Below are 15,010 nucleotides of genomic sequence, written 5' to 3'. Positions count from 1 at the left end.
AGGAAGCCAAGGTTGCACAAACCAAATATTTCACAATATTGCAATTTTTACAAGAACTCCAAGTTTGAGCTTGGTGCAACGCGTTGCTTGGTTTTTCAATCTCGGTCTCAAAGCTATCGATGATGCCTTGCACATCTGATTAGTTTGCTCCGAAGGCAATAGGCAAATTTGCCTTAATTACTTCAGGATCGGGCCAGTGCACGAATTGCTTTACATAAGCAGAAATAAGGGAGTTGCTCTCCGAAATATCCTAGAAACTGAAGTGCGATCTAGGCCAAACGTTACTGCAAAGTTATCAAGGACCTTATTCAACCGTATATTCCGAAGGACAGCAAATATTTCTAATACATTTTAATGCCAATTTAAATGGCTTTCATACAACATAGTAAAATGATTGAAAAAATAATCGAACTACAAGCCAAAAATAAATCAAACAAATAATATTTCAAACCACATAGAGATGAGAATTACTAAAAAACTTACAGGAAACAAAACGAAACAAACGTTTCGACCGCCAGCATAATTTATAAATCATTAGAGAAAACATGAAAAGAACTATTTTTAGTTTAGCAAAAAATGGATTATAACTTTTAAAAAGTGAATTACTATTATAAAAGAATGCAATATTTCCTGATTCTCGGAAATTTCAAACATCTTATAAAGTTTTTGGATAGTTACTTTAAAGACAATATTACCCAATGTTTTCTTAAGATATCTTTTCCATCAGACCATACACCGACTCTGCCAACCTGGAAAACAATGAACATCGCCTCTAAATCGCAAATAAAAGGTTATTGAAAAAATACAAATCCCACCACTTCGTGGCTTGCAGAAGCATAATAATTGTAAAACAGCGGGTCGTCACTTAAAAAATAAAAAAAGTCAAATCAGACTCATTGATGAATGGAATAACCAATGTCCCGACATATATTATAAATCTTCAAAATCCACGTCGAAAGCAGTGATTACTTAATTTGGAAGTGGGAAAGACGATTCCTGTAGTAGATTCTGTCTTTGAATAGTTGGGTTATAATAAATTTTGGTCTTCCTCAGTGCAACAACGTGGTAACATTTTACAAAAACAAATTTAAAAAGAAAATACATAAAAAGCTACGAAACTATTAGCAAATTAAGTAAAGCAAAAATACAAATCTAATATTTTTAGGTGTAGTGCAAAGAGGTTTTCCTCAAAACCCATCTTAACATTTTGCCATCCTTTCCTATTTTAAAAGGGTGATAAGTCAGGAGTCACGTTCTAAATTCCGCCAAGGGTTTAGGAATGGTCTCTTCACCGAAGCGTACACATTCTTTCCGCTCGTGAGTTTTGAAGATAAAGCGGATTTTCTCCTAACGAAGGCAACATTTAAGAGTGGATTTTCAAGCTGGGCTTTTATCACGCCTCCAACTTTGAACATTGCTAATTTAGCGCGCGTGCATTCATAATTTTATACAACTCAATTAACTTTTCACCCCCGCCTCCCGCCCTCTGCGTTTCAGCTCTTGTCCAAATAAAAGCCTCAAGCTCGGTGTTTTTGTATACTGACGGTGACAAAACAACTTTTCCTGTCGCACAAGAAAAACCTCAGGGCTCTCAATATCGCTGACGTAGAATTTTGCATCGATGATTTCTACTATTGCTGGAGTTCGTTGTGGCGTCATTTAATAGTGGCACGTTCCGATCAGACAACAGATTCGTAGATCCAGAAAAAGACTTAAGAAAATTGCAAAATAGGAAAGGTCACCGATCCTTGGTATGGATTCAATACGTTCCAGAGATTAACCACAGAGAGAGGAGTAGAAAGGAAATCCTTTCGGTAAACAGAATCTTGGGGGGAAAAAATTAAAGAAAGCGTCCTATTTAATTCCCATTACGAAATCAAAAAGACGTCCTCAGTATGCTTGCAGCCACAAGACGAGCCACACCGTTTGTTGCAAACGTCGATGTTTGCAATTAACAGCAAGATATTGGCATCAACATCTTGATGCGCTTATTCGTGTTTGACGGTTGCCTGTGTCGCATATCGAAGAAAATTAAGGCTTTTTGGTTTTCTCGTCCTCTATGTGGTGTTGATGTATGGATGAGTTTCGTGCTCTGGCAAACACCTATCAAAAGGATGCTATATCTCTTGAATTAATAACAGGCGACTGTTCTGTACATATTAGAATAAAATATGTCTATAAGTTCGACACGCACCGAATTGAAAATCGTTTCTCTAGTTTTACCGCCGGTATTCTGTATGACTTTTATAACACCTGGCTCCATATCCTGACTTCTGGTCATTGCCTCAGTCGTTTTCAATTTGGCACAACCATAAATTCCGTTTGCTGTTGCGCCGTTAGAGGTCTTGTACATATTTAGGAGTGCGAACCAATCAATATTTTTGGGGGAAAAAACTGGTAATCATTGTTTGCTTTGTGGTCAGGCCCGCCACGAAGGTTCAATCTGTATATTATTGCAAGAAAAGTGCCTAGCGCATTAGTCTACCATAAGATGTGAGAGCATGAAGATCAGTGATTACCATTGACTGGTTCCAGCGTGCGGCCGTGACACACTGCTTTTGAATTTATTTGTAACCCATGTCTGAAACTCCTTTTGAAAAGTTCCCTATTTGAACCTCCCCCTTTTTTAAACGTACGCTTTTCATGAACTATTATGAATTAACAAATCATTCATTTACGAACCAGTTATTTTCTTCTAATTTCTTCAGAAGGCTTAAAGAATCAGAGAATTCAGGTGCACTCAAACAAAAATGTATTTTACTTTTTCAACGAAGATTTTTCAATGATCGAGCTACTCCACAATATATCCGCGCGGTCGCTTTTCCTGACAAAAAACAAACAAACAAACAAACAAACAAACAAACAAACAAACAAACAAACAAACAAACGAGCAAAACAAAAATTCTTAAAAGTAGGTAAATAAGTGAAAATGAGGCTTCACAAAAACATTGTCATCAAGAGACCTACACAGTAGGAATTTAAACATTATTTTCAGAAATATATTAGAGTATCGAATAAACGGAGAATCAAATTGATTTTATTAAGTTTTCCTCGCTACATAATTTGAAAGGAAACTTTATGACATGCAGATAACGCCTCCAAACATTAAGGGAGTCTGTGCTGCAAAATGACAAACAAAACACCAATCGATCTTCTGAGAGGTCATACTGTGAAAACACCGGATAAAATAAAATTATTGGACTTGAAAGTTTTAGGACTCCTCAAGTTGTCAAAATCCCAGTAGGTACAGTTCCGATGGCACAGTCCCGTTCAATTTGGACGAAACTGTTCGACTGCGGAAGAATAAGAGGTTTGCCTCACAGAATTTCCTTCAATGCATGAATATTAATTAAACTGTCGCCTTTGACCGCACCAATGGGATTTAGTGGCCTGTTGAAATGTGGAAAACAAAAGTTGAGAGGACTTTGACATGCCATTCAGCAAAAACATAATTTTAACAACAGAAAACGAATCCCAGATGTATTTCACGCTACATCTGCATGATTTCTTGATAACGGGAGAGTGCGAATCGTCGGGATTACGGAGGATGGCTTTCCACGCGGGAAATTCTACCTTGCATGTAACATACCCACTAAATTGAAGGCACTTTGTCTTCCTTACTCTCTCTCTCTGTAGGTTTGGGTCGGGGAAAACAACTTAAGTATATTTGGAATAACATATTAAGTATTTTGGAACTTGCTCATCGTCAGTTTTGACACAAATTGACTTTTTCGCGTCTTCATTCTTTAATACTTCTTGGTACATGCATTCCATTGTTTTGGGTGTGAAAAGCAAACTGAACAAAAAATTAAAATTTTCACTCCTGCACGAAGGAACCGGAAAAAAGGACAGAGAAAAACTTTGCTGTCTCAGTATTTGAAATTAATTTATATTGAATTTATGCAAGAGAAATGATTGATAAATTAGGGAGCGTTTTGGGTGGAACGCGTGCCACACAATTTTGGATTTTCAGTTTTTTCAAACATGACAATTGTCCCCCCTCGATGAACTTTGCTTACTCATCTTCCCCTGATAAAAAGGAAGAAGAATAAATTATGCTACATATATGCAGTCTTTGTTATTCTATTTCTAACACTGTACCTACAAGAGAAAAATCACAGAAGCAACCAACTAATTTTATCTTGCAATTAGATACTCTGTACATGTTGATTACAGTTGAACTTTTAAAAAAATCGACGGGAGGAAAATCAAAAAAGAAAACTAAGAGACGTTATTTTATGAATTGACTTCCCCAAAACAGTTTACCTTATTTTAATTTGTTTTATACGGAAAAGAATCACCAAGACATATCCTTGGAGAATGAATAATTATAATTAAAATCTTTGAAAAAAACTCGGTAATATGAATCCAGACTTCTCCTGAACAGCTTCGCTGCAAGATAGCAATAATAAGAAACATAATGAAGCAACACATTCGATTAGGTAACCAAAAAAATTCATCTTCCTAAATTGAGGAAGTAGGTGCAATTTACAGCTTAAAAGTGCTCAATCTGTATTCAGGGAGAACAACTTCCTAATTTGCCGCAGATTATACAGGTACAATAGATGAAAAATATACTGCATCTGACGACGAAACTGAGGGTGGCGACTCATTAATTTGGCCTTTATGAATTCAGTGAATTGAATTGGCGTTTCTCCGTCTTCATAAAGTCCATTGGTGCCATAAGGATAAAGATCAGGAAAACACAGTACATCTAGATTTTTTGATCTTTCATTGAGAGGTGAATTTTCAATTCTTAACATTTGGTACAAAGTGGAGGCAGATTCATTAGTCCTATTTTCATGGAGAGGATACACGGTGTACTCATCATGAACTGCATCACTCTCAGATTTTTCCGTCAGCATTGATGCTGCAGATATTTGAGAAATTTGAGAGGCTTCTGTAGAGGTGCAATTAACTTGGCCAGGGGATAGGATTTCATCAGCATCACTTTCACACCTAATTTCATTTTCGGGTTTGCTCAGGTCATTAAGTTAAAACTGTGTATCGATATCATTCAGATAGGTAAGCAAGCTTTCTGCATTGGCGAGTAAAATCATTTTGGAATGAAAAGGGTTATTTCTTTTTAACCATTCCAAAGCATAGAATACTTCGTTGAAGTTTATAGATTCCCACAATTTCTTTTGCTTTGATGGTATAAAATACGTGACTAGTTGTTAGTTGGGCATGATTGGCTCCTCTGGTTTCAAAATCTCGTTAGATTTTTTTTCCAGAGGAAGAGGCAGATGGAATGTCTTTACCACTATTTTAGGTATTAGCTGGTTATAGGCAATTTTCTTTTGGGTAAATTAGTCCTTCGGGTTACGACTTGAAATACTACGTTAAATTAGCATTTTCTTAACATACTTTAAATTTTTTATGACAACTGAAACAGGAAAAGACCGCATTTTGTTCGGTACTGAATTATTTCTGATTTTTCCTAAACTAGAAGCACACATGAACTCAACTGGTATTTTTTTTTATTTTGCAAATTGTATTACTTTTTACCATACTTCATTTGTAGGGTATGCTGTATTAGCTAAAATCCAATCTATAGAACACACTTGATGATCAATCGAGGAGGTGCCTACAGCCGGGTACTTTACAAACCGTACATCAAGGGCAGGGTTGCCACAGTCAGGGAATACCGGGAAATATCATGGAAAAAAACAAAAATGTCAGGGGAAATTCGTCAAATCACCTTCATTTGCTAACTTGAGTAGGTTTGACTTCGCGCACAACAAATTTTGCCCGAAAATAATTTCTAACTCAGTCTTTTTAAATATCTGACATTTGTTCAATTGCCGGGGAATTTCACCAAAATGTGTCAGGAAAATCGGGGTAATGTCAGGGAATTTAATGTTTTAAATTGTGTGGCTACCTTGTAGGGGGAAAATGTTTGCACACTTCGTTGAAGGGACAACTGAAGCAGAATAGATGGCGAAGATAAAATTCCTCTTCATCAACTGACCAGGTAACTAAATAACATTTGGTGAAGGTGGGAATTTGAGGAAGTTTTTCTGGTACTTTTCTCTGAATCATATCCATTTCTTGAAGATCTATAAGTTGAACTTTTAATGAACTGCTACTGTTAGATTCAAGTAGTGTTTCTGCAGAATTGATGTCAATCCTTTGGCATATCCCTAGTGGAAGTGAACCTCATGCGGCGGGAGGTCTGCAGGAGGTTAACCACCCGCGACGGGGACTAACCTCCTGCAACCTCGTGCGAACCTCAAGCAACCCCCCGTCGCATGGGGTAGACACCCGGTTCCAGGAAAAAACCGAGTAACCTCCCGCGAACCTCCTGCAGACCTCTCGCAAGCCTTAATCACCTCAAGCAAGGGCCTGCAACCCCATGCAGCTCACTAAGGCTTGCGAGAGGTCTGCAGGAGGTTCGCGGGAGGTTACTCGGTTTTTTCCTGGAACCGGGTGTCTACCCCATGCGACGGGGGGTTGCTTGAGGTTCGCACGAGGTTGCAGGAGGTTAGTCCCCGCCGCGGGTGGTTAACCACCTGCAGACCTCCCGCCGCATGAGGTTCACTTCCACTAGGGATACAGCAGAGTCAGCGTTCCGTTTTACATCAGCCCCGGCTCTATCCTGAGGCCCTTTGCCGTGCCCGCACTGGCAGAACAATTCCAACTAATGAATTTGTATTAATATAGCATTATATATTATTATATTAGGTATTTTCGCAGGAACGCTATTGCTGATGTTTCCCCAGATTCAGCGTTCCATTTTACAACATCCCTAGCTTCATCTTGAGGCCCCTTGCCATGGTCGCACTGGCAAACAATTCCAACTTATGAATTTCAATATTTATATTAGTTAATTTTTGACGTCGGTGTCCAAGTGCCTTACTAAGGAAATCTAAGGCAACTTATCCAATTCTTCAACAATCGTTACCACGATCATCTTCACCATATCAGCGACCGTAGCAGCATCCACGGATTTTGCTGATCCTTCTGCTGATCCTGATTTTGTAGATCGTGCTTGCGTGTTGATTTCCCTCTCAGGCAGAAAAAAAGACTGGGGGGAGATACTTGATCTCGGAGGGACCTCTTTTGCTTCTTGGTCTCAGACAGATGTTCGCATATCATTCTCGTTGCAGCATCCACGGAGATATTTTCTTCTAGGACCAAGCTCGCAGTGTAGGCTGATATTTTGATTCCTTTTCTGTCCGCTACTTGTCCTTGTAGCCGCTTCACTCTACGGTCTTTTTTTATCGCATTTTCCATATTCTTCTTAAAAATCGTTTTGTGAAGATTTTGGTTCGGTGCCATGACTGTATCTACTACAAACTGCAACTATACATGTATAAACTATTATAACATTATATGATTATATTAGGTATTTTCGCGGGAAATGTTATTGCTAATGTTTTCCGAGAATCAGCGTTCCGTTTTACAACAGCCTCAGCTTCATCCTGAGGCCCTTTTCCATGCCCACTGGCAGGACGATTCCTACTTATGCATTTCAAAATACTCCTGGAACTGTTATCTGTCATTTCGCGGGAACACTATTGCTGATGTTTCCTCGGATCACTAAAAGCCCTGCATTATCTTGGAACAGTAAGGTTGTTCCGTCTTCCCCTAATTACTGCTTTTCAACATTCGGAATACCCGACCACTTTATCCTCGGGAATGTTTATGCACCGACTTCAAAAACTCGACAGGAGCCGGGGCGATGAATAAACGAGGGAGGTAAAAATTGCCGCGGAGCCTTTGCTCGCTAAAAAATGTATTATTAAACATTCACGCGAGCGAGAAAAACGCTCGCGAAGATTCAAGATGCGCTTTTGTATTACACGGGGGCGACTCGGGCAAATTGTTTACGCTCGACTGTAGTTTGGCTCGCGAGCAGAACTTGGAGAGCAAAAAAAGAAGAAGCAGAAGGAGAAAAAACCATTAAACGGACTCATGTCGCGTCAAAATCTGCGCTTGCTGAGCTGCAGGGACGAAAATCAATTTTTAAGAAGTTTCTGCCTTTTAAACTCTCGAAAGCCGTTTCACGCCCGGCTTGGCTCAGTACTCGGCGAAAGCCTGTAATGAGATTTTAATGTGCGTGAGGCGTCTCCGGGTGTTTGCACGTACACATTTTAACAAGGCCATTAATAAATTTTTACATATTTGAACACCGAGTTAAGAGCTCCTTAACTTTTCACTTTCTTGCAGCTCTCTAGAAAACGCCTGCACATTGTTAGACTGGCACGAGGAGTAGCGACGTATTACTCCGAAGAATTATAATCAATAGTTATGAGTTTAAGTCAGGTACAGACGAAAGTCTTTCTCACATGCGATGATAGAACCTGGAATACCTGGCAGCCTGGCTATAGCGCGGATGCATGATCATAACTATTTCCTCACAAAATACAAATTCAAATTATGACAAAACAAATCAAAACACGCATTTTTTAACTTTTCAAATTAACATATTATTGTGATTCATCGCATGCATTTCAGGTTCAAACCAATCCTCGGCGATATAATAATATAAAATGAATCAAAACATAAAACAACGAAGAACATTATCACAATGCATGGTTAACAATAAAATAGGCAAATTCATCGAATAAATACAGCTGAAGAACAACAAGAGGAATAACGAGAAGAGTTTCATATGCACAACGACAACAGACTTAATTATTAAGAGCAATAAAGTAAACAAACTAAAGGGAAAACATTACCAGGAACGTGCAACCTACATGGCTAAACCTGATGGAACCAGAGGAATTAGTTAACACAATTACCACTAGGCTCATGACCTAATCAATCAGAGAAATGCATGTTTCTCCTCATTTAATTGTTAAAATATCACGCAAAATGCGCTTCACAGATTAGTAAAACACCATTGAAAGATAATGCTATGAAGATGGACTATAAATTTAAGGGACAATTGATTAAATTGTAGGTAAATTGGGTTTTTTTATCCGATTCTCCATGAAATGCAACAAAAAACTTAACTTGTTTACCCTGGATCACACTCCTCTGGCGTGGTCCAGCCCGATCCAGTGGAACGCTTTGGTCGCTCTGACGAGGTAGGTTAAAGTCGCGGTTAGGCCGAATCCTAACCTGTTATGCTTAGGTAAATCATGTAAAAAACGTGAACAAACGTATAGCCGCCATTGGAATTCGTTTGCCTCGTCGAACGATTTGGAATAGGTCCGAATCGTAGAGGATCCAGATCCATCGCGTTCCATGTGTTTCATGGATAAAACAAACAAAAAACAAAAGACAAAAAAACCCAAAGACAAGAAACATAAAAAAAGAAGGAGAAACAAGAAATTGTTGGATTTTACCACTTAAAAAAATTAATCTATAGATTTTGGAAAGATCTTATCGGAAATCGGAAAAAAGTTCTTGAGGATTTTATGTAAATATAGGGACTTGTAATCCGCATATGATCCGTCGTATACAACTCGATCACGGATAAGAATCCCTATTCCGTTACAGATTCTGATTTCGTTTTAAGGAATGGAAATCTAAATTAAATATTCTGTTCATGTTCAGCGAGAATGCGGGGAGGATAAAAAGTTTCACGGCGAGTTAAATCCAGCGATTAAATCCATATTTTTTGAGCGTTTTGTTCAGTTCGTAATTGGAAAGAGTAAAAAAATGAAGGCCTCGGTGAAAAAGTTGTAGTGAGGTCCAGTGTGGAGAGTTAATTGGATGGAAAATTAACATGCAAAACATCATCGCTATTCAACATTTTCGAATGAAAAAGTTTCAAGTCGGAAGAATACCTGAAAAATGCTGCGCCGAATTAAACGGAGAGTATGAAAGAAAATTAACAAGTTCAGACGGCAGCTTCCATAGATTCAAGTAGCAGCAGTTTTTATTTTATATTTATTCGCCTCTCTCAGCCGGAGTGAAAATCATAGCGGATAGTAGCGGTTGAATGAGACAGAAATTACGTGGAAATTAATTATTTTACGATTTGAAGTTCTACACGCTGAGTTTTCCGAGCGATGGAAATACAAAGAGAAGAAGAGGAGCAACAGAGGGGTGGCTGTGAGGGAGTTGAAAGTTCCGTAGAAAAATCCACGGACAGAATTCGTAAAGTTCAACGTTTGCGGAATGAGTGGAGAAGTTGGATGGTCTTTTTGACGTAGCGAATTATTCACAAAAACGAATCGATGAGATTCGAGCACGATCGCCAGTTTGACAGGATGGTAAATCACTGAATTTCCCATGGGTTTATGAAGTTAAAAAAAGTTCGAAGAAAGAAACGGGCTTTGAGTGGAATCTTGTCTCCTACAGGTTCATAACTTTCTGACCGGTTAATATTGAGGGCAGCACCTCAAAAGAAGTTTGAGAAATGAAAACGACGAGGGGAATAAAACTAACCGGATTGTGATGACTAAACAGCGAATCAGCAAAATCTGATTCTTTTATTTCATTAATAATGTTTTCGATAAAAGAGAATTAGAATTTGAAGTTCTCTCAACCATTTTAACAACATTCTAGCCGTAATTCCCTGTTTTGCGTGCTAACCGTCAAAAATGAAGGATTAAAGTTCAAAGCATTGTTCTACCGAATGTCTTGGGAGAATTCCACGAAACGTCGCTAATTATTTTAAATGTATTTCTGCTCTCTCTTTCGATTGCGAAATTAAAGTACCGGCCCCACCAAGACTTTGCAGCCCATTAATGCGCGATTTCAAAAACGCCAAATTTTTCTTCTCCTTTTTGTAAAAAAGTTCATATCATTGTCTCCACTAAACTGCGCTTTTCTAATTTTTTTGTTTTAAGCGCTCAGCCGATAGGCGGCGCTTTTTGATTTCGATTTGCCACTAGAGCTCTAGTATAGTAGGGCGCTCAAGCGGTCAAATGGCGCACCAACTCATCGATGCACGGAACGTCATTTAGGAAAATTTATTTTTTGATTACCTCATAATAGCTCTGTGAATACGATTAAATGCAAATTAGCGTGAGAAATAAATAACAGGCCTAAAACTCTCTTCGCTATGCGGTTTATAGTTATTCTATAATTACTTTCGAAAGTTCAAGATGCGCGTTCTGATTTCCGAAAACTTTTCCACCGGTGATAACTTTATTCGGAGACCTTAGTAGAATTCGCTTACATCTAGGTTATGTGTCTTTGACTTATTTGTCTTTGGCTCTGGCGACGGTAGGTAGTTGTTACGCGTTTACGGTTTCCTTGGTAACCTTTGTTTGCTATCAGCTGATGTCGAGTAGTATGACTATAGGAAGCTCCAACCACGGCATTCTTCGAAAAAAGCGCGAAAACTTATAGATTTGAATTTTCAAATTTTAAGAAAAAAAAAAATTCTATTTAAGAAAGCTTTAATTTAGTTTCTGTAATTTAGTTTTTAATAAAAATTCTGAAATAAAGTAAATATATATTGGTTTAAAAGTTGAATATTTCTTCACTTCAGGCAGACCCTCAATGCTGAGCGCTTCTCTAATACCAACGTATTAGAGCTTTCCCGCTTGTTTTTGATTCTAATCATAATACGCATATGCTTTCAAAATACTTTTTTGAGAAATAAAAATATGCTGAATATTTTCTAATCCAATAAGAAAGTGGTGGAAGATTCTTCAGAAATCTTTATAGTCCTTTGGTTCACTAATAAAATTACCTGTGGCATTATTTTTCGATAGGGAATCTCTTTGAACTTGTTAAGGGCACTGAAAAATGGGGAAACGATGTAGCTATCAGTGACCACGTTCGTTCAAAAAATAGGTCAATTATACTCATCTCTCTTGGTAAATGTCATTTTTGAAAAGCCATATGATGCTCTGCATGTGAAGCAAATATATGTATGCTCCTATAACTCTCCTCATCAATAAATAATCCTTCCCTAGGAAATTTACTAAAATTCGGTATGCGCTACTATGTACTTAAACCAAACGTATTTTTCCCTTTTTCCGTTTTGTCAAGTCAGCAGATGTACCACAAACTTTCAAGAGATCTATGCGGAAATTCGTGGTGACTTGGCCGCAAAGTTACTCCCGGATTCGTTTACTTACGTGTCTGGGAGCCCGCGGTTCAGAATACGGGAGGGGCGCACAGTAGATCGAGTCAATAGGAGAGATCGGACAAAATTTTGGAAGCTTTAAAAGCATTCACTGGAAAAAAAAACACATTGGATTCAGAGTCCAGACTCTTGAAAACATTGACAAGAAAAAATACTCTTGATTCAATCGGATTTTTGCTTGAATCAAAACGAAATCCGCTTAAATTAAGAGGCTTGATTCTTCATTTAAGCTAGATTCTGATTGAATCAAGAGTACTTTTTCTTGTCGATGTTATTAAAAGTCTGAACTGTAGATCCAATGTGTTTTTTTTCCAGTGTTCAACTCCATTTATACAAAATTTTGAGGTTTTTAAAGGAGCTTCATTGGTTTTCTCGTAAAATTTTCTTCTACAAGCACCCCTTGAAATTTAAAATGTGACAAAATAAACGCATCATAATTTGCAATTTTAGTCCAAAATTTCATGTCCGACCTCTCCGATTGACTCGATCCACTGTGCGGCGTGTAGCGGGGAGCTATTAATCCTAACGAATCATCTAAATTCAAGATATTCGGAGGTACAGCTCGGCGCATAGGTAAGCAGGGGTGGATCAGCAAACAAGTGTTCAGCGAAATGAGACATTATTCCGAAAGAAGTTTTAGATCGGGGCACTCGGATGCTCTGTAAACAATGTATAATGTTCTACGCTGAAAAATTGGGAGCCGCAAGAGTGGAATTCAAGGCCCGCCCGCACGTGGAGGAAAAAGCTCTTCGTTTTTTTTATCCCTCCTGTTCAGCTGCTGTTGCCGGAACAACAGTTACGCAAATGTCACTCGCAGAATATCTGCTCTGTTTCCTTTTCCCACTCTTTTTTTTCCCTTTCTTCTTTGTATCTTCAACTTAATAAGCAGTTTCTCGGTTTGATATCATACACTGGAAAAAAAACACATTGGATCTAGAGTCCAGACTCTTAAAAACATCGACAAGAAAAAGCACTCTTGATTCAATCAGAATCTAGCTTAAATCAAGAACCAAGCCTCTTAATTTAAGCGGATTTCGTTTTGATTCAAGCAAAAATCCGATTGAAGCAAGAGTATTTTTTCTTGTCCATGTTTTCAAGAGTCTGGACTCTAGATCCAATGTGTTTTTTTCCAGTGAGCCATTATGGCAGTAGTAAGCTTCAATTTTTACCATATAATTGCAGACCATAATATGCAAGCCTGACCTCACTAAGCCTAGCAAATAGAAGGCCCTGCAAATTCTTCGCCTCTGGGGATTCGCTAATCAGACAATTCTTAAAAAACATGAATTATCAAATCTATAACGACAAAATATACGAGGGTAAATAATACAAAGATGGCACTCAGCTGACCAAGTATTTTAAGGACTCCATACCACGGGTTCTCCGCCGGATAAACTCTATTTATAGGGACATTTTTTTCACAAGATAATAATTTACAAAGTAATACATTTATGAACTATCTTAATGTTGAACTTATTCACCAAACAAGACCAAGTTTGACAAGTATGAATTTTTTTTTTTTTTTTTTTTTTTTTTTTTTTTTTTTTTTTTTTCCTGCTAGTTTAATGGATTCGTGTCTAGTACCTTCAGCCAACTTTAGACAATGTTATGTGTCCGTAGACATCGTGGGTTTTCCATGCTCCAGGCTTTTCTAATTTTCAGGGATTAGGGTCGAGGAGAATCTGTTTCAGCAGATCTACTCGTCAATTCCGTGAAAATTAGACGCCACCACCGGGATTCGAACCCGGGACCTATTGACCTTGAGTCAGACCCGCTGACCACTAGGTCAACCTGGCCGGCAAGTATGATATTCATCCAGTAATCATTCTTGGCCTACACATAGTCTATAAAGTCACGCGACAATGGAACCATAGATCTCTGAGGGCGGTCTTCAAAAGTTGAGGGCAGGTGCAAGATTAACAAATACAGCTATATCATGAACTTGGAAGCTTAGAATCAACGACAACAATGAACTTAAAGCGGACTCTTGCGTTTCAAAACGAAGGACTGAACAAAAGTATTCAAATGGGATTTGAAATATTATTAGGTGCCGCCAGCGTGAGAGAATCTACTCTGGGTCTAACTTCTAATCCGTCTTATAACTTCTATTCGTCTTGATGGCTCTACGAGGAGAAAAAGAGATGCCTCGAGTTTTATTAGCAACGGACGCGTCCAACATCGGAATTGCCTCCGAGATCTTAAATTTTCATTTTCATTTTGAAACTGATGAGTATTTGCAAACTTCCTCTTTACTAAGCGCATCATACTCTCGTACTCTAAGACCCATCCGTGAAAATACTTTCATTCTGTGCCCATTGTTTTGTAGTTAAGGCTTTCTTTCATGACTGTCACGACGTTTCAATCGGTTGTTTGGAAACAAAACTCTCAAACCCAAGTAGCGCAGATTGTAAAAGGTAGCAACTCTAGTAAAAATATTGCAATTTCACTGAGTGTTGTGTATGTTGCCTAGCTCCTATTTGAAGGGACCCCATTTATTAAAACTTCTTGCAATAAAATGAAATTAGTTGCAATTTTTCGTTGCATTGCATATTGCCTATCTTTCTTACACATGAAGCTCATTTTTTGATTGTTTAAAATCGACATAACTCGACTAACACTAAATGATGTATTAATATATTGAAAGTTAATTTTTAAAAAAAAGGCAATTTTATTGAAAACAAATTGCAATTTAATTTCAGTATTTTCGTTGCACTGTGCTACTTGGGAGTAAAGCGATTCCGAACTAGCTTAACTCTCTCTTATCTTCGGACTCCAATTTATTTGGGTTTTGTTATTTTTCTTTTCTAGTTGTTGACTGCGAGGTTTCGTCATGGGAACCTTGGAGCGAATGTGATGCCGACTGCGGAACAGGCATGATGACGCGCCGTCGGGTGGTGGTGAGACAGCCCGAAAATGGAGGCAAACACTGTCCGTCTCTGGTTCAGAAAAGAGGCTGCCTTGGGTCTCAGTGTCCGCACGATCCCAGGAGTGCTCTGAAAGGTGGGTTAAAAA

The 15,010-nt window shown here is 38.3% G+C and overlaps 1 protein-coding gene across 1 annotated transcript in view; it reads left to right on the top strand.

The window, feature by feature from the left end:
* Window positions 1-15,010, top strand: part of LOC109037107 (somatomedin-B and thrombospondin type-1 domain-containing protein) — a 97,085-nt gene that overhangs the window by 46,146 nt on the left and 35,929 nt on the right. The window contains exon 2 of the mRNA XM_019051607.2: window positions 14,807-14,998. Within this exon, the coding sequence (XP_018907152.2) occupies window positions 14,807-14,998 (192 nt within the window). The remainder of the gene's footprint in view (window positions 1-14,806; window positions 14,999-15,010) is intronic.

Source organism: Bemisia tabaci, chromosome 4, assembly GCF_918797505.1.
Source record: "Bemisia tabaci chromosome 4, PGI_BMITA_v3".
Taxonomy (NCBI): domain Eukaryota; kingdom Metazoa; phylum Arthropoda; class Insecta; order Hemiptera; family Aleyrodidae; genus Bemisia; species Bemisia tabaci.
The sequence above is the reverse complement of the archived record's forward strand: the minus strand, read 5'-3'. Positions and strand labels throughout refer to the sequence as shown.